This window comes from Coturnix japonica, chromosome 21 (assembly GCF_054131305.1).
Source record: "Coturnix japonica strain WE chromosome 21, WE-NBRP24, whole genome shotgun sequence".
NCBI lineage: Eukaryota > Metazoa > Chordata > Aves > Galliformes > Phasianidae > Coturnix > Coturnix japonica.
Window position 1 is genome coordinate 9,174,077 of NC_140683.1, and position 23,819 is coordinate 9,197,895.

At 47.5% G+C, this 23,819-nt stretch overlaps 1 protein-coding gene across 2 annotated transcripts in view; it reads left to right on the forward strand.

Annotated features, from left to right (window-relative positions):
* ASTN2 (astrotactin 2) overlaps positions 1-23,819 on the forward strand; it is a 231,119-nt gene that overhangs the window by 185,674 nt on the left and 21,626 nt on the right. For both annotated transcript variants that reach the window (XM_015878748.3, XM_015878749.3), the window contains exon 20: positions 13,819-13,960. In XM_015878748.3, the coding sequence (XP_015734234.2) occupies positions 13,819-13,960 (142 nt within the window). The remainder of the gene's footprint in view (positions 1-13,818; positions 13,961-23,819) is intronic.

The following is a 23,819-nucleotide window of genomic DNA, read 5'->3' on the forward strand; positions in this document are numbered from 1 at the left end:
CATGACTGTTGTCTCCTTGGGAATGTTGGTTACAGCAAAATTCCAGGGTTTCTCTCTGTTCTTCTTCCCAACACGTTTCCTGCTGTTGGCAAAGGATCACATGGTAGCCCTGAAGACTGGGGTCATTTGTTGAACCACAGAGCAGGTAGAGATACAAGGCAGTCTCTGTCTACTAAGGGTCCCAACCCAACATAGGAAGTGAGATTTAAGCTTCTCTCGGTGCTAGAAGGTAGTGAGATTATGGTGAAGTTCATCTAGCAGGTGATCATGTAACTTTTTGCTCTACCTGATATTTTGGTGCCCACAGCTGAGCCATGGGCTGTCACTGATGGTACCACATACCAATACCCCCTGTAGCTCTGAGGAAGATGTGCTGATGGTTTGCAGTTTTGTCCTGTTTAGTTGAAACTTACTGACTGGCATCTCATGCTCCTCCCTGAAGCTCAGTTCCATCTTTATTTCAGTTGTAATACCTTGGCTGTGAATGCAGTAGCAGTCTCAATATGAGCTGGTTGTTTGTGTGACAGTTTAGCTGTAGTTATACAGAGGTGACAAAGCCATATCTTCAACACGGCGAGCAATCAGCCAAATGCTGAGTCCCTGCTCTGAACAACAGAAACACTGAGGCTTCACAACCAAAGTTGTAAGTTGGTTTAGTTTTTTTCTGCATATTTTTTTTTACAGAAGGAAAACTGTATATTTCCCAACTGCCTGCTTGGAATTACCTGGATTTGTTTGATCTGAAACTTTCCAAAGAAAATTCAGCCTGAGGCAGATACCCAGTGTGGAAAATTTCAGCCCGAATTCAGGTTCAGGTTTGGCAGCGCTGTCAGAGCAGAACATATGGGCTTTTCAGTGAAGTGCATGAGGCCGTCTGCTGACACCGTGCTACCTGCAGGGCTTCTTTGCTCCACTGTTGTTGGTGGGAGGAGGCTGTGAGCTCAGGGCTGTCTCTCTGCAGATGCACAGCATCTTTTGTCACCTCCCTGGTGGCCATGAGATGTTCCTCTCCCATTTGTGCCACCCGCATGGGGACAGCCATACACGCTCATGTGGGATAGCGTGCTACCACCTGGTGGTCCTTGAACCCTCATTGGCTCAAATGGGACCCAGGCTGCTCGGTTTTACAAATCATGACTTATTTTTTTTCTTAAAGAATATATACAGAGGGAAACCCAGTTTAATGAGGAAGGTTGGACCAGGCAGCACGCCAGGCCCAACTGAGTGTCACTGCCATCTTTATTGTCATGGTTCAGCCCTGTCCCCCTCCTTACATGCTCATTAAGTCAATGTGTCACTGAGTGTTATAAGTGCAAACTTAGGCAGCGTTTGTTTATTTGCTGTAGCAGTGTTGCTTTTCCAGCGTTTGTTTAGTTTTCGTTCAATGCATAAAATATGAAGAGAACAAAAATCATGCATGCACATTGTATCGTGTAATTAGACAAGCAGATGTTAATTAATATATGAATATCATTTTTATTTTCCAATCGTCTGGCTGTGGTTTGAGCAAACCTATGTCCCCCAGCTGTTGCTACACAAGAGACAGTCGGAGCAAAAACAGAGCTCGAGTTCATCTGCTCTATTCCCAGAGCACAGACCATTCCCCGGGCTGAAAGAGGAGACGTTTCTAGGATGTGATGTCCCCAGACTTGACACAGCAGCATGGCATTCTCTCTATATCCAGTGGAGGGCAACAGGGGATGTGCTTACAGCCATGGCCCTCCAGTCTGGGAGCCCTTAGAGCTGTGCCCACATGGAGTTGCACCCAAGGCTTTCATCTTGGTCACTGCAGTCAGATGGGGTTTCTACTACCAAGCAGTGGTTATTTGTACACCAGCTCTTAGCATTCTTGATAGATAGATAGATAGATAGATAGATAGATAGATAGATCTGAGACTTCCCTCCAGCTCTCAGCCGGCATCACCTGCTTGTATTGCAGTCAACTGATTCATCCAGGCATTTCTCCTCTTCCTCTCTGCAGAGCTTCCTAGTAACAAAAGAACTATGCCAATGTCCATCTTCAAGCTAATGTGCATTTCTAAATATTAAAATCCAGTCAACTTTTTTTACTGTAGTCCTCAGGATCTTTTACTTTCTCTTTGCTGACACTGATCTGTTGTGCACCCATAACGCATTCCACTTCATTGGTGCTAAAATCCTTGTTGTATTTCCAGTGAGAAATAAGACTGATTACAGAGCTGATCATTGAGGAACTCCACTCTTTATAACTCAATTCCCATTACTCTCTTTTCAGCAGTACCTGTTTCTGCCTGTCCATTACTCAGTTCCTCACCCAATGCATAATTCTTCTGTTAATTCCCATCTTTTCAAGCTTAGCTAATAACTACCCATGTCGTGTCGTGGCTGGTGCCTCTCGATACCCAGATAAATTAAATGGTACCACGCTCCTCATGTCTGGGGAATGAACTGTCTCACTGAAGAAATACATCAGGTTCGTCACACACAATTTGCTCAACCTGGGCTTGCAGTTTATTCTGCTTGTCTCCATGTCATTAGTGATTCCTTACCACAAAAGAAAAACGACCTATAATGAGATCATTTCTCTCCCAAAGCTACACCTGTGCCTTGAATATTGGCACAGAGGGCCGTGCTGTTCAACCTCTTTGCCCCATCACGTGGTCCGGAGATGCAGTGACTTTCTTGGGGCATCCAATCTTCTGCTAAGTCAACACAAAGGCCCGTGGCTTTCTCTGAATTGCACATGAGCCCCCATTTTTCCTTCTCCTCCCCACCCCCCACCAGAAGCTGGCATGAGGAGAATAACAGTAGAATCTCCCACATTGCTGCGGTCTGAGCAGGTTTCCCCTCACATTATGTCTAAATAAATATTAATAAGAAAAATGGAATAAGAGCTCATTGACAAATTCAGCAAATATTTGCCTTTTGCCATCCCTTTCCAGCCGCCTGGCTCCCAGAGGAGAGTTTTGCCCTTTCTCCAAGCAGAACTTTCAGGAAATAAACATTCGTTTTATTTTCTCAGAGGAGGAGGAAAATGAGAATAGCACGATGGGGCCCAGAGCCCACATCTCACATTTGGTGTGCCTGGAAGCAGCTTCCAACCACTCACTTGAACAATGGCTTTTGTCTTTGCCTTCATGTGATGCAAGCTATCAGCAAACTGACCGGGCTGGGTCTTCATTATGCTGATGATTTCACCTTGAGGACCTGCAGTGTTTTTCCACACCTTTGGAAGGGCTGCGTGGCTGAAAACCTCCCAGAATAAGCTGAGTCTTGAAACCAAAGTCTGCTCTTGAAAAACTGAAGCAACAACAGGCAGAAAGAATAAGGAGAATAGGGAGAAATAACAACAGGGATGGACACAGCATTATTCCCCTGGGTTCAGCCAACTGTGGCCATCATCACCAGCAAACTGCTGTTGGAAGGGGTTGGTGGTGCCATCTTGTCTTCATGCTCAGAGGTTTCAGGGATGACTTTGAGCCTCTCAGCTGCCACACATTGCTTCGTGTTGTGTTCATGTTGTGCTCCTAAGAGCACAAAAGCTCAAGAGAAGCCGCGTTCAGAGTGATGCTAAAGGCAACTCTTTAGCCAAAACTAGTAAAGATCTGCTTTCAGGTGACAGCCAGGTGACAAAGCCATTGGGTCTACATCTGCTGTCCCTGGGATATACCACGTGGTGGCCTTTCTTAGCTCTCCAGGGACTGAGAGGTGAATCTCATTGGTTCCCTAATGAGACAGACTAATTATTTATTACAAAGGAGGTTGTAGGAATCTGGAACGGAAGCAGCTCCCCAGGCCAGCCTGCTCACACCTAAGTATGCCAGGCTGCTTTCATAGCCCAGCACATGTCAGAGCCATCATACCTGCTGCTGGGAGGCTCACAGGAGTGGGACCAAGGCTGTTTTATACACATGTGTGTGAATGTGTATATATGTATGTATAAAAAGTGTGTGTCTCTGTATATTTTACTATGTTAAGCTATAAACTGTATGGGTTAGGTATGAATTAGAACCTTATAAAATGTGTTTACTCATTCTGTGTAACTCAAAGCGGGGATTAAACAGTAGGAAAAACTGACCAGGAGAATTTTCCAAGCTGAAAAAGGTTTTACAGCTCTCATTGTGAGCTCGAGAGGGAGGTGTTTTTTGTTGGTTTTTCTTTGGTTTAAATATTTATTTATTTATATCTATGTTGTGTTTTTGTCAGAGCAAGACTTTTGTCGTTGAATTTTAGATAAAAGGAGAGGGGAGAGCTGAGGAGGAAGGATGCAGGGAGGATAGCAGGGGAGCTCTCTGGCAAGCAGAGTCTCCCTCCAGGCATCCTCCTCCCTGTCTTCTGTGACAGTGTGTTTTCTGTGCCAGTGGCATCCAGGAGGGCCTCCCCATGGCATGCCGTGCTCCTCGGCAGGTCCTGCTTTTCTCATCTCCTTGAAGGCATCTTTTATGGGGAAAACAGAGCACTGCTGCCTCAGTTCCAGTGGATGGCTGCGGGAATGGAGCAGTGGATACAGAGGCAGCAGGGAGGGGAGGCTGCACTGAGCATCCGCAGAGAGAGAAGGTCAGGGAACGGGGATGGATTGAAGTCTTACATCTGTTCTTCCATCCTCCTCTTAAAAAAGGGGCTGGACAGAACACCAAGGGAATAATTTCACCATTATCAAGTGAATCATCCTGAGTCAGTTCCAGCTGAGTGCTGTTTGATGAAGAGCAAGGTGCACAGCACCCGGAACTGTTTCATTTCTTATTTCCTCCCCTTCTTGGATGCAACTTGCCTTCCCCACCCTCTCTCTGGTCCCTTCTACCTTCTAGCTGTCATTGCTTTGGTGAATCATCTCCGCTTTAGGACTGGTGGCACTGCTCAGTTAGCAGAGCCTGACTCACTGTTCTGCTCTACATGTTGTTTCCATAGCCCAAGGAGGGTTGGGTTTTGGTTGTTGGGGTTTGGGTGCTGTTTTTTGTTTTGTTTTGTTTTCCACTTCACTTTATGAGTATTTTCCAGGGGACCAGGGGAAGGGAGGGAGAAAGAGAGATGGAGACCGTTTGTTGTTTGGGTAATTTTCCCTACTGCTAAATGTCAGCTTGCTATGTCTGATGCTCAGTATGGGAAGCAGTGGGGCTTCTATTTCAGGCTGTGCAAGGGATGGGAGAGATTCACCTTATCTTCCTAACATGGCCCAAGCGATGTTTGGGTTCTATTTACAGTTTTGAAGAAAAGAGAGAAGTGATAACCTCTCCATACAAGCTCTGGGTTGGCTACCTGGCACTGGCTTTCCTCGTCAGCACAGATCCCAGGGCTGCCCTGGAATCCATTTACCACTTGGCTTAATCCTTCTCTGTTTATTCAGGGAATCTGTCTTTTGTCCTCTGAGTTGAAAGATGTTGCACAGTTGCTGGTGATGACGTGTCTCCCACGGACCCGGCGCTTCTGGGGATGGGGAGTGTGCCCAATACCTGCCTTTGCCAAGGACATCTAGGAGGCAAAGCATTTTTCCCACCAGAGCAGGCCTATGTTGAGATGGGTTCCCGGGGACGTCATCCATCAGGGCTGTCCTGGCTACCAGCAGCTCCCTGCTCCTGTGGATGCCAGGATTGATTTGTCTTGGTTTCGAGGAATTGTGACTTAAAATTCAGAGCAGAAGTCATTCCTTCTGTGCCAGTGCCCTGCTGCGTGCTTGTGGCAGGCGTCCTCAGTGCCCAGATTCTCTGTAATCATAGAAAGGGGTTAATGGTCTTTCAGAGACGAAAGCCTGGACTGAATGCCTGGATTCTAGCCCCAAACCTGCTGCCTTTAAAAAGTAACTTCCTTTCTTTGCATCATCTTTGTGAATATACGTTAGTTACCCAGGTAATTCCTTGTTCACAAGCAGATGTCAGCTCTTGGATACATTAGACCCAAAGGGGTGGGTGTTTTCTAGATTAAGAGTTTGGTCAGATAATCACTTCTTCCTGAGTTTTATCATGATACCGTCTGTGTTTGGCTTCTCCTGTGATACCTGCTTAGATAAATGGGAAGTTAGGAAGAGAAGCATGGTAAGATGACATGCCTTGCAGGCCGAATATGAGGCAACTGAGCATACCTACAAAAATATTTAGAACTCACTTGTGTTTTCACAAGGTTTAACCTCAGTTCTGCAGACATCTACATTAGTTTATCTGGCGCACGGGTGTAATGGAACAACCCACATGAATAAAGCTAAACATGTGTAAATGTTTGCAAGATATGGGTCCATAATTCTTTGGAAATCATAGCAAACCAACTCTATTTTCCTGTGCAGTGGTGTTCTCCTATCCATCTCACACGAGTGATCTGAAATATCTGTAATAATCATTATGGTGTAGTTGTTCCAAATAGCTCACAGCCAGGATGCAGAAACTCAGCTAGTGTAAATTGTTATTGTTCCATTGACTTCAAGGGAGCTACAGGAGATTTTATGAACTGAGTAGCTGCCCCCACATTCTCAAATGTTCAAAAGTGAGCATTAGGGCCAAGTAAGAGATCTGCTTCCATGCAGGTCTCTCCATCAGGACCAATTTCTGTAAGTGTTCGTTGGCTAACAAGCTGCAGATCTGGCTGCAGTTGTGTGTGCTGAGCCCTTCTGAATATACTGGTCCAAAGTCTTAGCATTGATTCTCTGTGAACATCTGCATCTGCACGTTGCCTCTATTTAGAGTAAATGGGACTAAATGAAGAATAGTTTCTTTAAATTGATCGCCACTTCAGACAGTGAACTTTGTTGAACAGTTTGGTCCATTTCCCAGCACTGAAGTGTAAGAAGGGACCAGGAGGAAGGATAGGAAATAGTGATGATATGGAAGGAATCTGCTGAACTCACAGATCCAGAAAGTACAGGATGAATTGAAGCACAGATCAGCCGATGGCTTTTCAGCATAGGCTTACAATAATTTGATTTGACAAATCACCCAAGATAATCATATTTGTAGAGGTTAATTGTACCCTGAACTTCTTTCCAGGAAATGTTCTTACCCCTCCTGCTAGTCTGGTGTTTGAGGCTGGTGGATGTCAGTGTGCATGCACGTATGCGTGTGTGTCCTCTCTAATGGCTTCATCTCCAGTGGACAAAGCCAGCCAGTGTGGTTATGTGTGAACTACTGTAGCATCTGATCATAAAGAACAGAAAGTGAAGATAAGGGATTGTTCAGCAGAGCTGGAAATGAAGGAGAAGCTCTTGCTGCTTGGCAGATATCCCCTGCTTTCTCCATAAACCATAATAAACTAGGCAAGTTAGGCTGACTGTGTAGTAGCCAAGTTTGTATGTAAGACATAATGTCTGAATGTCACTAGGGCTGCTTAGTCTGGGCAGATTCATCTCATCATCTCATCCCTTTCCTGTTCCCTTCTTTAGGAGGTTGCAGAGAGCCGTTTGGTTGCCTCTTGGCCTCCTCCATTCCAAGTGTGAGACTAAGGACAACATAAAAGTGTCCTCATCCTCTCCTTATAGGACGTGCCTTCCAGACTAATGCACCCCAAAAGGTAGTTCGCCCTTTTGGCTGCCGACTCGTGTTAAGATGTTATGATACAGGGCTAATTGCTGTCTCTGAAATATCTGAATGACCTTTTTATCCAGTAGAAGAGTGACTGGGTAGTGGGGCACGTGGGCTTCCTGTTGGACATGAGGCTCCATACAGTCCCTAGATGATCTGCAGACTGCTGACCATGGGCCTTGGGGACTCTGGGCCACTCGTCTGTTGTTGAGAAACCTCTAATTAAAAAGAAGCAGTATGAAAAGTAAGCAGGAATGAGGATGGGAACTAGATCTGTGGATAAAATCTTCTCCCAGACAAGAAGTGTTTGAGGACAAAGCTCATCGTGTCTTTTCTTTGTGTCTGCACAACTCCCAGCTCAAATGGGTTCCCACTTTGCCTTGAAATCAAGTAACTCTTTAACATGTTGCAGAGTCCAAAACTAACTCCAAGGGAATACGTACATTCACTTGGACTCTCCGCCATGCTAATGTGAATACGTGGCTTTGAGGTTGGAACTGGCTTATGTCTGGATGGCTCCAAGCATAGCAGAGTCTGCTTGTGTCTGGCTGTGGTTGACCCTTAGCAACCCAGTGAACCCTGAGAAATACTGGAGGGCTCACAGTACAGAGTGAAATGCTTTAATTCTCATTCTCTTCCAACAACGTACTGCCTTGGGGGAGATGGAGGAGGCAGTGCTTTTTTACGTGAGTTGAAGGAGTTTTTGCAGGGTCTTAAGAGACTGACTGTGAAAGAGCTGTGATAAGCAATGTCTGTGGAGAGCTACGTGAAAGAGCAGTGAGTCCTACTGGTGACCCTAAGGGAAGAATACACTCGTGATTAACCTTGTGCATCATGCTTTCAGAACATTGCAGCTCATCCTAATTAAGACCATTTTCTTTATGTGCAACTGGCTGCTCTTGATAAGAATGGTGCAGGACAGCCCATCCTTCATTTCCACGTGGTTGCTGCTCATGCAGTATGTTGTAGCCCTGGAGAGGACCAGCAAAGCCATTCTTGGGGTTTCTGTGGCACTAGAATGCAATTTTCACTCTTAGCTCAGCTAAAAAGTTGCTCGTTAAATTCATCCATCTACAAATGCAGCATCAGCAGAAGAAGTGGGAAGCCCAGAGGAGGGCCCTTCATCATTCTTGATGTATCTGGTAATGCACAGATGTGTGAAGGGAGCTCCCCCAAATTCATAACTTAGGCAAAGTGCCATATTTTGTGCCATTGTACAAGTTAGCAAGTGAGGCATGAATTGTGCCTGAAGTTGCACAAAATAATCACCATCTCAGTACAGACAACTTGTGTTGAGCCAGAGAAATTGGAGAAGTCACCAGAAAGAGGGGACTTCTTGTATTTCTGGGCATGGGGGCTTAGGGATGCTCCATGTACACAGGAGGACAGTGAGTGTGGGTGATCCCAGAATGCAGGCGGAAGGTTTTTCAGTAATAACTAAAATACAGTCTGACACACCTTGCAGGGAAGCAGGTTTTGACATCCTTCCACCAGCATCAGTAGGGACCGTTTGCTTTTAGTGTTCTCCAAGGCAGAAGACAGGCCATCTGCTGATGTAAATAAGAGCAACTCTGATGCCTGAGGTTATGTAACACTAATTTAAATCAACCCTTTGTCTCCAAGATGAACCACTTCTCACTTATTTCCCCCACCGGGAGCCATTCAGCCCAGGTATGGCCCATTGGGAAGGAGCAGCCCTGCTCCCAACCCTTCTCTCCCCATGCTGCTTCAAGCCTTCTGCTCACAGACCTCCTGGGATCCTCCTCCTGTCTTCAGGGGCAGAGCCCTGGAGGAAGCAGAGGGTGTGACGAGCTGCCCCAAAACATGACAGATTTGGAGGGTTCAGCGTGACATTTGTTTCCTCATTTCAGGAAACAAAAACTGGCAAGAGCAAAGTGGAGTAGGGCCTTTTTTTCCATCTGCTTTGCTGGCCTTGCTCTGGAGGTCACAGCCGGGGACAGAAGTCCTTGCAGGGCCCCATCTGCCTTCCCTGGGCTTCCTCGTTCATGCCCACTTGGGCCTCTGACATTCTACTCTGTTTTTCTTTCCTTGAAAATGGATAGGGAATTGGGAGCCGCTGTGCAGGAACGCGCCTGTTCCCTATTACAGCTCCACCGGGGCTGTAACACGATCGTGCCTGCTCCATACCCACACAGATATTTATTTATCCATACAGGCTTTCTCCTTGTTTTCATTAAGTTAGGCAGAAAAGGTTAATCTTTCTTCTGCTAAAGCTTCAAAACCAACCAAGCTAAATAAAATATGATTTCTTTCATTTCTTTTCTAAAGGACACTCTCTTTTTCTCTCTCTCTCTTTTTCCCCCCTCCTCCTAAGTACCAGAATGAGGTCACAGTCAGAGATGCCACAAGAGTAAATTGAAAACAGGTTGAAAAAAAAACAAAAGGCAGAAAGACAGAGAGAAAAAACCACAATCAGAAGAAAGTGGCTGGTAACGTTGCAGGGTTGGTTCAATCCAGTCTAGTAAAGAAGCTGTCGAGACAGAGATGTTGGTGCCTTTCTGCTTTCCCCTTCATGATCTTTCTAGGAATCTCCAAGGTCAATCTCAGCACAGGTCTCCTCTCTTCTGCTCTTCCATTTGGATTCACAGCATCTCCCTGGAGGTGTGGGAGCATCTCTGAGAGTCCCTTTTGCTCCTCCAACCTCACCAAAGCTCCTGGCCCCGCTCTCTTGTTTAGTCTGGAGGAGCTCAGTGCCACAACCTCATTGCCTTCAATGGGATGGCTGGTGAGCGATTCATCCCATGTGCTGTCTGAGCCTGCTGACCCACTGGCACATGTTGCAGTGGATGGAAGCTGTGTTACTGTCCACCAGAGCAGACATCCTTTCAGGTTCCTCATTGTCTCTCCCAGAGGCTGGTGGCATGACCTACAACATGCCTTGTTGTGAGCAGCTTTGGGCCATTAGATTGCAAAGCTTCATTCAGTAGAGCTAACTCCCAGCAGGTTGCAAGCATGCTGTTATTTCCTTCTGTTTTGGGGAGAACACTGACTCACCGTGACACCACAGCTAGTTTAAGATTCATGTTTACACAACAGAAAAGAGGAAGTTTGCCAAACTCCACAGCTCCGTCTGTGGAAGAGGATGAGGCACAATGAGGAGTTGTACTGGAGAGAAGGAAAATGCCTGGAGAGAGCTGCATCTCTCCGAGGGTCATTAGCAGAGCAGAGATTGGTATTCTAAAGCTGCCTGGGAAACTGGGTGCTTTGAGGCTGACTGGTCTTCGGAAGGCAGTGGCATGGAAATGAGAAAGAAGAGATTCTGGCATGGATTTGGTGTATGATTAACCCAGCACTGAGCACTATTTCTCCATTGGCTGTAATTAGTGTGTGAAGTACCTTCTTTGGCTCTGTAAACAGCACTTTATATAGAGCCCTGGTTTGGATTTCTTGCCATTGAGAACTGAACACAGGTGAGGCATCCTCACAGGAGCTGGTCATTTGTCCTTGATATCTGTAACAGCTCATAGCTTTATTTAGTGTGACATCAATTATTTATTACTATTAATGAAGGGCACAGATGTCTGTCTGGTCAATAAAATATCTCCTCCTCCACGGAGATGATCTACTTAGCTATCATTTACTCTGCAGAGAATCTTTCTGAATTCTTACTGAAATTTAATAATGCGAGCAAAGCTACTACAGCAGTCTAGAAGGACTGCGCTCCAGGGCTGCTCTGGGAGGCTGAAATCCTTCTTTATATTTGCTGGCGGGGTATGTGAGAACACAGGTCCAGACGGGAAAGAGAAGCCCCATTGCTTTCCATCACAAGCTACTTATCCATATAATCCCTTTTATAAAATGATCAAACTCCATCCAAAGAGATAGTTAGGTTATTTGTCCTTCTCAGGAGTAGACCATCTATTCATATCCAATTTACTTTCTTGTGCCATTACTGCCCATTAGCCTAAATATTTAGTTTCCATCTGAGTGCCTGCCCTGGTGATGCATTCACAGAGCCACGTATCTCTTCTAGGTCTTTTTATGTCTCTGCACGTACGGTAAACTTGTGCCTTTTGTTATCTCCCTGTGAAACCTCTTCTCTTGCTTTTACCTGTGCCTTGTTTGTGAGCATAGCAGAGCAATGCAGCATGGTGCCCTCCTGCTGAGCCCTTGTCTGGGCTTTGTGCAGCCAGGTGGGTACTGCTCTATTGCTGCAGCACCCCAGGTAGGGTTCATGGTCTGTCATCCTTTTGCAACGCTGGCAAACACACGTGCTGCCTTGTCCAGCTGACAAGCTCCTGGTTTACATCTGGGGAATGATTTGGTGTATGGTCCCAGGGCAGCGCAGTGACTGGGTCAGATAAATAGCTGGCTTGCAAAGAGCAGGGTCCAATGGAAGCAGGAAAGGAAGTGAAGAAAATGCAGCAATGAAAACTCAATAAAATGAAACAAACACCAACAATTTGAGTAATGCTGTAGGAGCTGCCAGACAGGCTTGACCCGGGGGCTGGGTGCTCTGTGCTCCAGAGGAAGATGTGGGATGCCCACAGAGACACCATGGGATCGTCTGCCCCCCATGAAGTTTCTTCCTCATCCAAAGAGAGGTCGTTCGAGGTCTGAAGAGGATCAAAAGGTCTTTCTGTAGTTCAGCAGCACACTCTGGTGCTGCTTTCTCATGACGTGTCAATGATTCATCCATGGTGGCAGTGGTGACTTCTGGTGACAGGGAGTTCCCCAGTCCAACCCGATGTCATATGGGGGAAGGAATGGAAATGAAAATTGGAAATGTGCAGCAGAGTGTTGTTTGTTTGTTTAAACCATCACCCCAGCGCTGAGGGACTTGCTGAAGGCCGTGCAACTTCCAGGCAGTGACTTTTGGGTTGCCAACCCAACCTGCCCGCTGAGTTGACCTGGGCTGTGGTACAGCCCCAGCTCTGGTAGCCAGGGTAAACTCTGGAGCCTGGTGACAGCTGCCTGAAAAACGTTTGGAAAGAACAAGTCGTGCTGGGAGCATTAAAATGAATAATTAAGGCTTGGATTCCTTTAGGGAGGAAAAGTATTTATTGCTGCTCTTTTCTCTAGCCAAGGGGGACATTTGTTACTGAATTGTGTATCTTGAGACGACTCAAACACAGCCTGGGGGGGATGGAGAGGATGGGTTTTTTTCTTCTACCTGGGTAATCCGGCCACACAACGAGGCATTCTGGGCTGGGTATACCAGTGGGATATTACTTACAGTCTATACCAAGAAACTAGACTTGTGCTTCACTTCAGTAGTCCTCAATTTTGCTTACAGAAGAATAAAGGGAGAAGTGTGCTGAGAAAGGAATTCTCCGATCTCTGATGCGGTGCTTTGACATTTACACGTGCATGAGTACCCAGTGCTGCAACCTGGGCCCAGCTCTGCTGATCCCAGCACCTCTCAGCAGCTGCAGCCGCCCTCTCTCTGCTTCTCCAAGGGCACAACCAGGGCAGCTGCTCAGGTTTTGTACTGCTGGGTACCTCGAGCTTTCAGTCACACCGATGCAAAACGGGAATGGAATGCTCAGCATCCTCAGTGTGAGGAGCCAGCTTGCACAGCAGCGAATAATCAGGTCCAAAGAGCTCAATAAATTGGACATTTTCAGTTTCAGCTGGGTCATGATCTAAGCGTTTAATAAGCTTTATAACCCAGGAGACAAAAAAAGAAAAAAAAAAAAAAGAAGTATTTCAGCAGTTTTTTAATTGTTATTTTTCTTTGAATGCCTGTAATGGGGCGAATGTCCTTCAGTGTGGCTGAGCCGAGCGCTGCAGCAATCAGCTCCAGGAGCCGGCGGAGCTCACATGAAAGGGAGTGCAAAGCTACTGATTTCCACTGAATGAATAAAAAAATAAACAGCACATTGAAAGCAATTACACCCGAGCTCTATAAACGTCTCCTTGCTTGATAATCTCACATAGCTGGAGCATATTTCACAGTGACAGGGGGTGTTTTGAAAAAGGCCATGTCCCTTTTTGAGAACTGGAAGTGCTTTCAGGGCAGGAGGGCCCTGTTGATTGTGGGTGTCCGTGCTGTCCCAGGGACCTGGGGCCCTCCTTGGTGGTTGGTCCCACACATGTTGCCACTGTTGAACACTTTCCCAAGCTCTGACTTAGCACTGGGCACAGTTTCTGCTTTGGATCCCGGTTACAGCTGTCGGCCTGAATGTGTTTTCTACTTGCTTTGTCCCCAAGCAACATTCTCCACATAGACGTGGGGCTATTCCTTCCAGCTGGATGTTGTTGCTTCCCCTTAAGCTGTGCTCCATAGAGATAGTCCTGCATTATTTTGTCAGTGTCCAGCGATAATTTGCACCTATGTTGATGTTTTGGTCTTTCTCATCTCTTTGCTCTGCAGGAGAATCCTTAAGCTTTGCAGATGATTTGCTTTCTGGCCTTGCAACATCCTGTGTGGCAGCAGGTCGAAGCCATGGAGATGTCCCTGAAACCAGCCTCTATTCAGTTATTTTCAAGTGCCTGGAACCGGATGGTCTGTACAAGTAAGGAGAGGCCTGTGGGGAGGTCCTGTTGGCAAGGGGGGATCTCTAATGGGCTTACATGATGGTTATTATCCTTTTTGGTCAACACAGTGTTACACTAGACAGTGGACAAACAGTGAGGCTGTTGCTTTGGGTGTTGGGCTCAGTGAAATGGGAAACCAGTGTCTGCCAGTACAGCAGTGGAGGCACTGGGAGCCTGCGGGAGGCTCCACTTACATTTGTGATGGGCTTCCAGGTGGGATGAGTTTGTCTTGCATGGACAAACCAAGCTGATGTTGCGTACCCTGTCTTCGTTCCTGGTCAGCTGAGAGGGCAAGATGTCAAGGATGTGAGAGGGGTTGCTCACATCAGTTGCTGTTTGTCTCACTAAGACACATTAACCAGATCAAAGAGGCCCCAAGTTCACCTGCCCACCATCCAGTCACTTCTGTAGGGATGCATGGTTGCACCTATGCTGATGTTCTTAATCACTTGGCTCTTCTGAGATAACACATTTGAGAGCTTGAGGCTGGATTTTTTTGTTTGAAACCCATGTTTCCCTCTCCTCATTGCTGCAGCCATAGCATCCTTAGGATGCTGAGGAGTATTGCTGCCTATCCCCCTTGGCAGGGTTGTTGTAACTGGGTGATCTTTGAGATCCCTTCCAATTCAAGCCATTCTATGGTTCTATTAGTATGATTCTATTCAAGAGGTCCCAAAGTGCAGAAGTCTGTGGGAAGGATGATGCCAAGGGATTCAATCAGCTCTCTCCTACTGGGGAGCTGAGATCTTAAGACTCTTCTCTAGCCATGGCATCCTTTGTCCTGTGGGGTTGGCAGGAGTTGGGAGAGTCAGAGAAGAGAAAAAAGAAAAAGAAAAAGAAAAAAGAAGAATAAAAAGGAGGCAAGGAGATGAAGGAGAGACAGAGTAAGCAAGAGAGAAACACCCAGAGCTTAATGTCAGAGCGACTGTAATAATTAAAACACATTTTGTAGTGAGTAATGAAACTTTTTATGGGACCACAAAAGCAGTTAAAGCAAGAGCTGGCAAACGGTCTGTCAGCAAGAACTTTTTAGATCTTGATTAATACTTTCCCTTTGCCTCCCCTTCCACCGCCCTGAAGTTAAATATGTTGACAGCCTCCAAAGATGGCAAAGTCTTTATTTTGTATCTCACAAGCAGAGCGGTGTCCAGGAGAAGGTTCCTCTCTCCATTTCATCATTTTAAATGTTTTCTTGTTAAATATCTATAATGGTTAAATATAATTATTAATTTCATTGGGAACTGGGCTGTTCTGAAAAGGTGCCAGGGACAGCTTGGAACAAGTGCAGAGCTCGCTAATGACCCACTGTCCATAAACTTGGTTGTGAGCTATCAGTGATTGCAGCTGCCAAAGCGCCGGGTGCAGGACGAGCTGCTGGGTTGGATGGGGGGGTATAGGGTTGGGAGCCAGGAGGTCTGGCTGCTTGGCAGCCTGCACTGCCAGATCATCTTCCCCATCTGCTGGGCAGGGATAATTGCGCTCACTCGTCTCTTCGGGGGCTCTGTGATCTAATTCCTGATGGCTGTAGAGGGCTGGGAGAGCCTTGGGTGGGAGGCTTTGTTCAGGGTTGTGTCATCCCTTTGGCCAAAGCCAGGCTTCTGCTTCAAGGTCTTGCATCACACTGCTGTGGTGGGGATGAGCAGGACTTGGCGATGCCCTGTGTCCTGGGGTTGCTCCTGGCAAATGTCCTGGGCTGAGGGACAGCAGTTCTGCATGGGGAGCCATCAGGCATCAGTTCCTAGGTACTTTGGGGCTTTAGCCCTATTGCTTCTGTGGGGACAGGGCAGAGTTGCTGGGACAGGGCAGGGTGATGCACAGATGCATTGGCTCTGTCCAATAGCTCATGCTCAGCAGGGCTTGGCATCCAGTTTTCAGGACTGTGCACACTTACACACGTGTAGAGACACACATACGTGCTGGCATGTGTGGGGCGCAGACCTGCTGTCTTGGGCATCCAAAGAATGTGCACACACATGACAGCCCCCTTTGCTCAGCATCTGCTGCTGTGTGCACCAAGACACCTGCATGGACCAACATTCCTATGCTCAGTGTGTTTGCAAACCCTGCTGTGCTTCCACATCCAGTGCACACACGTTTGCTCCAGCCTGGGAGCCAACCAGCACATATTTACTTAGCATCTGTGCATTCTCAGATACATAAGTACACACATTAAATATTCCTCTGTTCAGACGTCCATACAGTTGCGACACAGAGTGAAGAAAGCCAGAACAGTGAAATGTGAGGCTAACACTCTGTTCTGAACCCGCGTGGACATAACAACAACAGAAACACGGGCACGGGGTCACTTCTTAAATTGAATTTCTTCTGCTTGTTTCATTTGTTTTTGTGGGGAAAAAAAAAATAATAATATCTTTGTTGGAAGGCTCCAAGCTGGTATTAATCCTGATTATAGCAGCTCGGCAGGGATCTGTACTTGTCTCCAGGCTGGTAGGTGAGCACACAGATCCTGCAGCACAGGAGCTCTTCAAAAGCAAATACTTTTGCTTGTTCAGTAGTCTGAGGGTATCACTGAGACTGGGGGCTCTGAGATCATGGGAGTCTCTTCTGCTTTGTAAATACATCTGATGTCCTGTCCCATTTCTTCTGTAGTACCTACGGCATTTTCACTGCTGTCGGCCACTCGTTTGGCATATTACCACCCTGAGATCAAAGCTGAGCTGGCGCATGAAAAACAAATCCAAACAAAAAAAAAAAAGCTCTACAAACAAGCAAACAAGCACTCAGATTGATTCCTCTGCTTCTGAGACTTCTGTAATTTCAAAACACACACTAACAAAGGGAGAACAGATTTCATTGTCCTTTGCAGTTTCAGACTGATGGAAATATGTTTCCTGTCAGCCCTTTTCTTTCCCCTGCCTGTAGTATGCTGGGGTTGAGATGATGGAAAGTAGTCCACTTCAGCAAGGCTGCATGAGCTCCATTGGCTCATGTATACAATGGACGTGGATGTCCACATGTGGAGGTTAAATTCAGCCTGGAAGACTGACCTTGCATATCTCACGGCCCATACATAGCTCAACACCCTACAAACCCAATGGTGCTTTTCGCTGCTGAGACAGAAGCTTCCCTTGTGTGTCCCTCAGCCTCCCTGAGCCTCCAGCCTGGCTCAACTATCTCAGCTTCTCCCCTCGCCATCCCCTGAGTGGCTGGGGATGCTGAGCTGTACCTGATGGGCCACTGGAAAGCATCCCCGCCAACCCAGCATGATTGTTTCAGATACTTGAGGATACACCAAGAGGTGGGAGCCAGAAATGGAGCATTTGGAAAGGGAAATAAACCCCCCCCTCTGGCTCCTCTATGGAGCTGCAGTGCAAGCACACCAACCTCTTCCCTGCGCCACAGATACTATAATTACAGATTAGATTAAATCCCAATGTTTCGCTTTATTTACATTCCTGACCTAGCCTATTCATTTCCGGTGTTTGTGCCAAGAATCAGCACAAAATTTACTGGAAATAATATGGAAGTCATCAGGATCCCTCCCAGAGCCTTTCTTAGGAAGTGTGTTCATGCGCTGACAAGGAGATCAAATTTACCTTCCCCTCGTTGGCCCACATAGGGTTTCCCGTGAGCGATCCCAAACCAGCCCAGGGGATCTGGGAGAGTGAGTCTCAGAAATGTTGGGAAGGTGGATGGATGAGGGTCAGGCCCTTCAATGGGATAGAAGTGGATTTAGAGCTCAGAGCAACAACGCAAGACTCCTGGCCAAGACCCACATGCCTGCTCAGCCAGCAAGGATGCCTGTTGGCCTGGAGGCCACCTCCAGCATGGCTAGGCTTAGCCTGTCATCACACAGTGAAAACACTTCTTTTGGATGGGCAATAAGGAAAGAGGCAAAGTGGTTGAGTGTTGGGAACCTTTGTAGCACTGAGAGACAGGAATAGCAGTTCAGCAAAGCTGAACGCGCTGAAGGAGCTGGCTCAGAACAAGACTGATTAATGTTGACTGACCTCTGCCGTATGCATAGCTGGGATAAAAAGTGGAATGGAAACCCTTGGTGCTCAAGTGTCTACTAGTGCTGGCAACAGTCTGCTGCTCCTTATATGATACTAATTGTTATTGTTGGTCTTCCGTCAGGAAGACACATGAATGAGTGGTGGAGAAATCGGAGACAGATCCCAAATAGCTCAGTGGCATGGGTTAAAACACATCTGTTACAGCCCTTGGCTGAGTCCCTCCTGTGCACAGGAGCTGTGCTGCTTCACTGAATCCACCTCTTCTATTCCACATGCTTTCCAGCTTCCTGAAGTTAAGCAATGGATGGCTGTAGTTTCTTCTCAGGCATTTCTGGCTTGCAGAAACTCAAGGAAGGCAAGTCAGGAGTAGAACAAGTGATTGCTAAATCCCAGCCTCTGAATCCTGGCTCTTCCTTCCCCAGCAGTCCAGGGTTCCTTTAGAACCAGGCTGCCCATGCATTAGCTTGGATTTGCAGCTGTTTTTGCTGAAGTAAACCCAACACCGAGCAGCCCATCTGGACTTTGTGCAGATCCCTGTAGTGGAGGAAGATTGGCCCCTTGGGACATGGTCTGTAGGGAGGCCAGAGGCTCAGCACAGTGAGGAGACAATCTTTCTGCTAATGTCAGTGACATCCCGTGCACGTTGGACTCTTGTTGAAGTTTCTGAGCAACCTGATTGAGCTGTAGATGTTCATTTCAGGGAAGCTGAACTAGATGGTCCCTTCCAACTCAGATGGTTCTATGACTCTGTGTTTGTATCCAACCCAACCTGGTTGACTCAGAGCAGGGCCTCCAGGATCTACTGCAGTGTGTCTGTTCCAACACTTGCCATCGCCATTCTAAAAGTTGGGTTTGTGACTCAGTCCTCCTTCACATCCATCTCCTAACAGTGTCCAGCCGCCTGGGACAGATCTGGCATCAGGAGCAGCCTTTCCACTGGCCTCTGTGGAGCCTTCTCCCTGAAACCTGCCAACTGTATGAGCATCTCCTGACTTTTTGTTGGAAAAGCCAAATTATTCATCCCAAATTCTCTGCTTTTTCTCCCACCTCGTGCCACAAAGAGAAACAGAACAGCCTTTGTTGCCTCCCGTGGCCAGCTCCTCCCCACCCTTTCCTCAGGACATCCGGATTGAAATAACATTCTTGGTGGTTTTGTTCTGAAATCTCCTGGCACCCAAGCTCCAGCCCTGGCTGGGTCCAGGCCCAGTTGCATCGCTCCTCTGGGGCAATGGGAGGAAGGCATTTGATGGGAGCAAGGAGGAGGAGGAGGAGTCACAGCTGGATGGTTGGTAGGGGATTGCATCTGGGGGAGTGTGTGAATGGGGGATTCTTCCTGGAAATGGCAGTGGGGTGGAAAGGAGGGGTTTGTCCTGTTGGTCTGCTGGTAGGCAAATGGACCTCTGCAGTTCCACCTCTACGCCATCATAAATTTACTCACCCCTTACAGTTATGGACTTGGAGAGTATTTTTATCTCTCTGTGTGTGTAGAAACCTAATGCCACTAACATAGATCGGTCCAAGTCTTATCTCATTGACTAATGGCAGAGCAAGTACAAGAGATGCAATATAAATACCAGCACAGATACCGCTGGCTTTGATTTGCCTCTAAGCTAGCAAAAGTTGCACTGCACTGCTGTGTTGGAGTCCTTTGTTCTGTTCTTCAGTTCTCCATGTTGCAGAGCACCTTCTTTCTTAAGACTGGAAAGCTGAGGACAGTGTTGATTTGATTCTTAAGCAGTGTTGGGGTTTGGAACCACTTCCCTTCCAGGACAGAAGGATTTCACTGTTTGCAGTGCATGTTTCTTTTATATTGTACAGGAGAAGTAAGTCAGGACATGGACAAGTGGTTTTGTTCTTATTGACCATTTCTTAGCAGGGGAAACTGAGGCAGGAAGCAGCAGTATGCCTTGGTCTGGAGCTGAATGGGATGCCTTCACTCACACTTCACCTAAGCCCCTCTCTTCAGGAGAGCACTTCATAGAGTTGTTTCTTTATCCAGAGGCTGTGCAATATATATATCATACACAAAAGTGGGGCCTCATCTTCTTAAAGTCCTTGGGTGGTCTGGGCTGTAGATCTGAGAATCGACATCAAGGAAGTCGAGGCATGCCCGTGAAAATGCAGCAGACTTATTTGGTGCCTCACACTCTCCTCTCTCTCTTGTTCTTACCCTCAGTGTGTTTCTTTTTCCCTAGCAGAGCCAATCTGATAGCAGGATGACCTTTTTGCACAGCGACAGTGCCTCTTTGCCAGCTGCAGTTCCCCCTCTGCTGCCAGGGCTCAGTCCATTGACTAGAGCATCTCAACTGGGGCGCAGTGACATCATTCATTGTGGTCTCCCTGTCACTTCCAGCCCAAGGCAGGAAGGTCAGTGTGGCAGCAGAGGGTGAGGTGAGTTTGATTCTTGAGGGATGCTACTTCTTGGCTTTCTGTCCCCTGTTTGAGCTTGGCAGATCCTGGCTGCCTCCTGCTCCAGTCCAGTGCCACCTTGTACTGCCAAGGATGGGTACATTGCCCCAATGAGCAGTGCCCCCAAGTACACATGTCCTCATCACTGCTGGTCACCTCTCATACACACACACGCACACACTTACCTCTGCTCATCAGGACTGAGATAAATTTGATTATACAGCAATATGGTTTCTGTTATGAAAAGAGGAAAGAAAATACCCAGGCTTTCACTGAAAGCCCTCGGAGCCAAAGCTTATGTCATATATTTAAATGTTTCTAAAAAAAGACGGAGGGTGAGGGCTGTACTTTGTTCAGGGAGTGATGGCTGGAAGGCACAGGAAGACACGGATCCTCTTGTCGCTGGATGAGCTGATGGAGCTGTGAAGATCTGCTGCTTTGAGGAGTTGTACCCAAATGTGGGGGGCTGGGTTGCTGGCACATGGTTGCCCTATTGGCTGGGCAGCTTGGTGCTGACCTATTGGGCTGTAGACCTTCTGGGATGTTCAACCTTTCAATCAGAGCCTGTTGTTTTCCTTCCATGTTTTCTGCTCTTGATTTCTGCTGGGGACACCCCAGGACTGTGCACAGAGCAGGGACCTGAGTGACATTGGCACACACCAACCCCTGGCATTACCTTCTTCCTTCTGAGCATCTCCTGCCCCTCTCTACAGTTATGGAAACATCCTCAGCTCTTAATCTTATTGCACAACCCTGAGCAGAAGTGCCTGCTGTTGGACTGGGATGCTTTCATGCTTTTTTTTTTCTGTCTGGTTTGCGTCATTGCGACATCACAGCTCTCCAGCCCTTCCATGTCAGCTTTGTGCTCACTGCAGAGCCAGGATGCCGGGGTGCGCCTTGTACACACTCCTCAGGAGGTGATGGGCAGGAGCAAGCACCCTGATCCAGAACACTTCTTCATTGTCCCTCAGCACGTCACCCAATGGCATGTGTTCCAAGCTATTAGGGCTGCCACAAGCTGTGCTCCTGCCCTGCACAGTATTTCTCTTCCTGCTGGGGCATCCATCATGCACAGCCAAGGGCTCAGGTGTGTCCCAGTATGGGCAGACTGTTCTCCTGTGCTGGTTGCTGTCTCCATAGCTGCAGTTTCTTCCCTTAGCTGGCCCAGAGTAAGGCTGGGATGCTGCCCAGGAGAGCAGTGCTGCTCTCCCTGCTTTTGTGCCCATAAAGTAAATTAAAACAGAGGGAGGACTCTGTCTCTTCTCCACTGCTTCACGTCCTTCAAGGCAACACATGGGAGGCTGGTGGGAGCCCCTAGGGTTTGTGTAAAACTCACAGTATTCTGTCCTCATGGGTCATAGCATCCGTCAGTCCTGGGCCCACATGCATGGAGATGTGTAACAAAGACTGATGGTGTGTCTGTCCATCTCATGTATCAGCTTGGAACCAGGGCACCTCTTCTCTGGTAGCTTTTTCATACCAGTAGCAGGAATGCATAGCTTACCACAACTCCATACCTTGTCAAACCACCCTGCAGTCCCCAGCCCTGTGCAGACCCCCTCTGGCTTTCAGCTCTGCCCATACTTTGTACCTGCTGTACACAGGATTGTTTTCCAAGTGGAAACATGAGGTGAAGCATTAACTCCACAGGGGCCTTTCTGTGCAATGTGCAGGGTTTAAATATTTATGTTGGCAAAAAGCATATAATAGGCAGCTCGAGATCAGAGATAATGAAACTGAGGTGTGTGGAGAGGCAGGGGGAGATGGAAGCAGAAGGGAGGGGGACCCAAGTGGGTTGTAGTGTGCATGCACAGGTGATTGCTTTTGTTTTCATTAATATCCACCTGTGTGGGGAGAGAGATCCAACCACACTGCTGGGAGCTCTGTAGCACATACTGGGAGAGGAACCGGCTTTGGCTGGTGACTGCCCTGGTGGCATGTGGGGACTATCTTGGGGGTGTCATCCACCAATGATGTGTGGCCCTGAATCATCAATAGTGCTGATACAGAATCCCTCACTCCTTCAGATTGCTGCACTCAAGGTTATTGACCAGTGGCTGTCTCTGATTGGGTAGTAATATGGTTTGCATTTGTAGCAGAAGCGCTAAGTCACAGCTTGAAGCAGTGATTGAGCACCTGGTGGGAAGGCAGGGCCAACTCAGAGGAGCTCAGGTGTATGCAATGTCCCTTATTGGAGCCAGGATCCACCCCTTCCCAGACCTCATTTAAGGGTTGGCAGTGGAGGTGAAAGTTTCTCACTGGAGATTCCTGTGCATCTATAGCCTTCTGAAGGTAAGCAGCTTCTTTCCTTTGTTTCTATGGCTGTTGAGTTTGGGTAAATCCTTGCTTGGTGCAGCCTAGGACTCTGCTGTTGTGCTTCTGTTCCTGTGCTTTCCATCATGTTGCAGCATTATGTAGAGGGTTCTCTGGTGGGTCAGGAGCTGTTTGTTGCTGTGATAACAGCTTACTGAGCACATTAATGGATAGCTTTGCTCTAATGAAGAGCATGGGATGGACTAAGACAAGGGGAGTGGGCAGGGATGTGGTGGAGTCACAGTCCCTGGAGGTGCTCAGGAATGGTGGAGTTGTGGTACTGAGGAGCAGTGTCAGTGGGCACTGTGAGATGAGCTGGGCTTGGTGATCTTGGAGGTCTTTTCTATGCTCTATGGGGAGTAGATATAGACTCTGCAGGGAGAGCTCATTCCATTGCAGGAGGGGAAGAAGGAGCTCACACAACAGCGAAGGGTGCTGCTCTTTCTCAATTCATTATCTTTACGAGACAACGACTTCTCTCTCCCCACTTGCAGCAAATCCCCCAGAAGTGGGGGGGGAGCCCCGCGCCACGCAGTGGGACCACAGCCAGTCATGTAGCCCCCGGGGAGGTATGAAATGAGGCATGAATGGAGTGTTAGGAGAGAATGGAAACTCTCAAGCGGCTCCCAGGCCGGCTCTGTTGCGGGGGGTCCCTTACTCATGATGACAGCGCTGCCTCTCATAAACATGCATTTCCTCATCCCCGTTTGTTTCTCTCTCTTGTGCAATCGCGTGTACCAGACGGGAATGGGAGCGAGTCCCAACGGTACGTGAATGTGTCACAGAAAACCTTCCCACCCTGCCACCAACGAAGTACTGAGACATAACAACAGGATTTGAGGGAGAATGGAGAGAAGCAGGAGGGGGAAAAAAAAAGAAAGAAAAGATGGGGAGCTGGATGGGTTTGCTACCAGCCATGAGTTATTATGAGTGTAAATTTGAAGGCATAGCTGCACTGGTAGTTTGCAGTGTCAACCAATACTCAGAAGCCCCCGTTGCACTCAGTGCTGGGCATCCTCTTGGGAAAACAAAGTTCCAGATGGCTTTAAAAGCGGGGCAAGGGGACAAAAATAGGGGCAATGTGACTTGGCTGAGATGACACAGTACTAAAATCAAGAGAGAAGCTCCATCCTCTGTG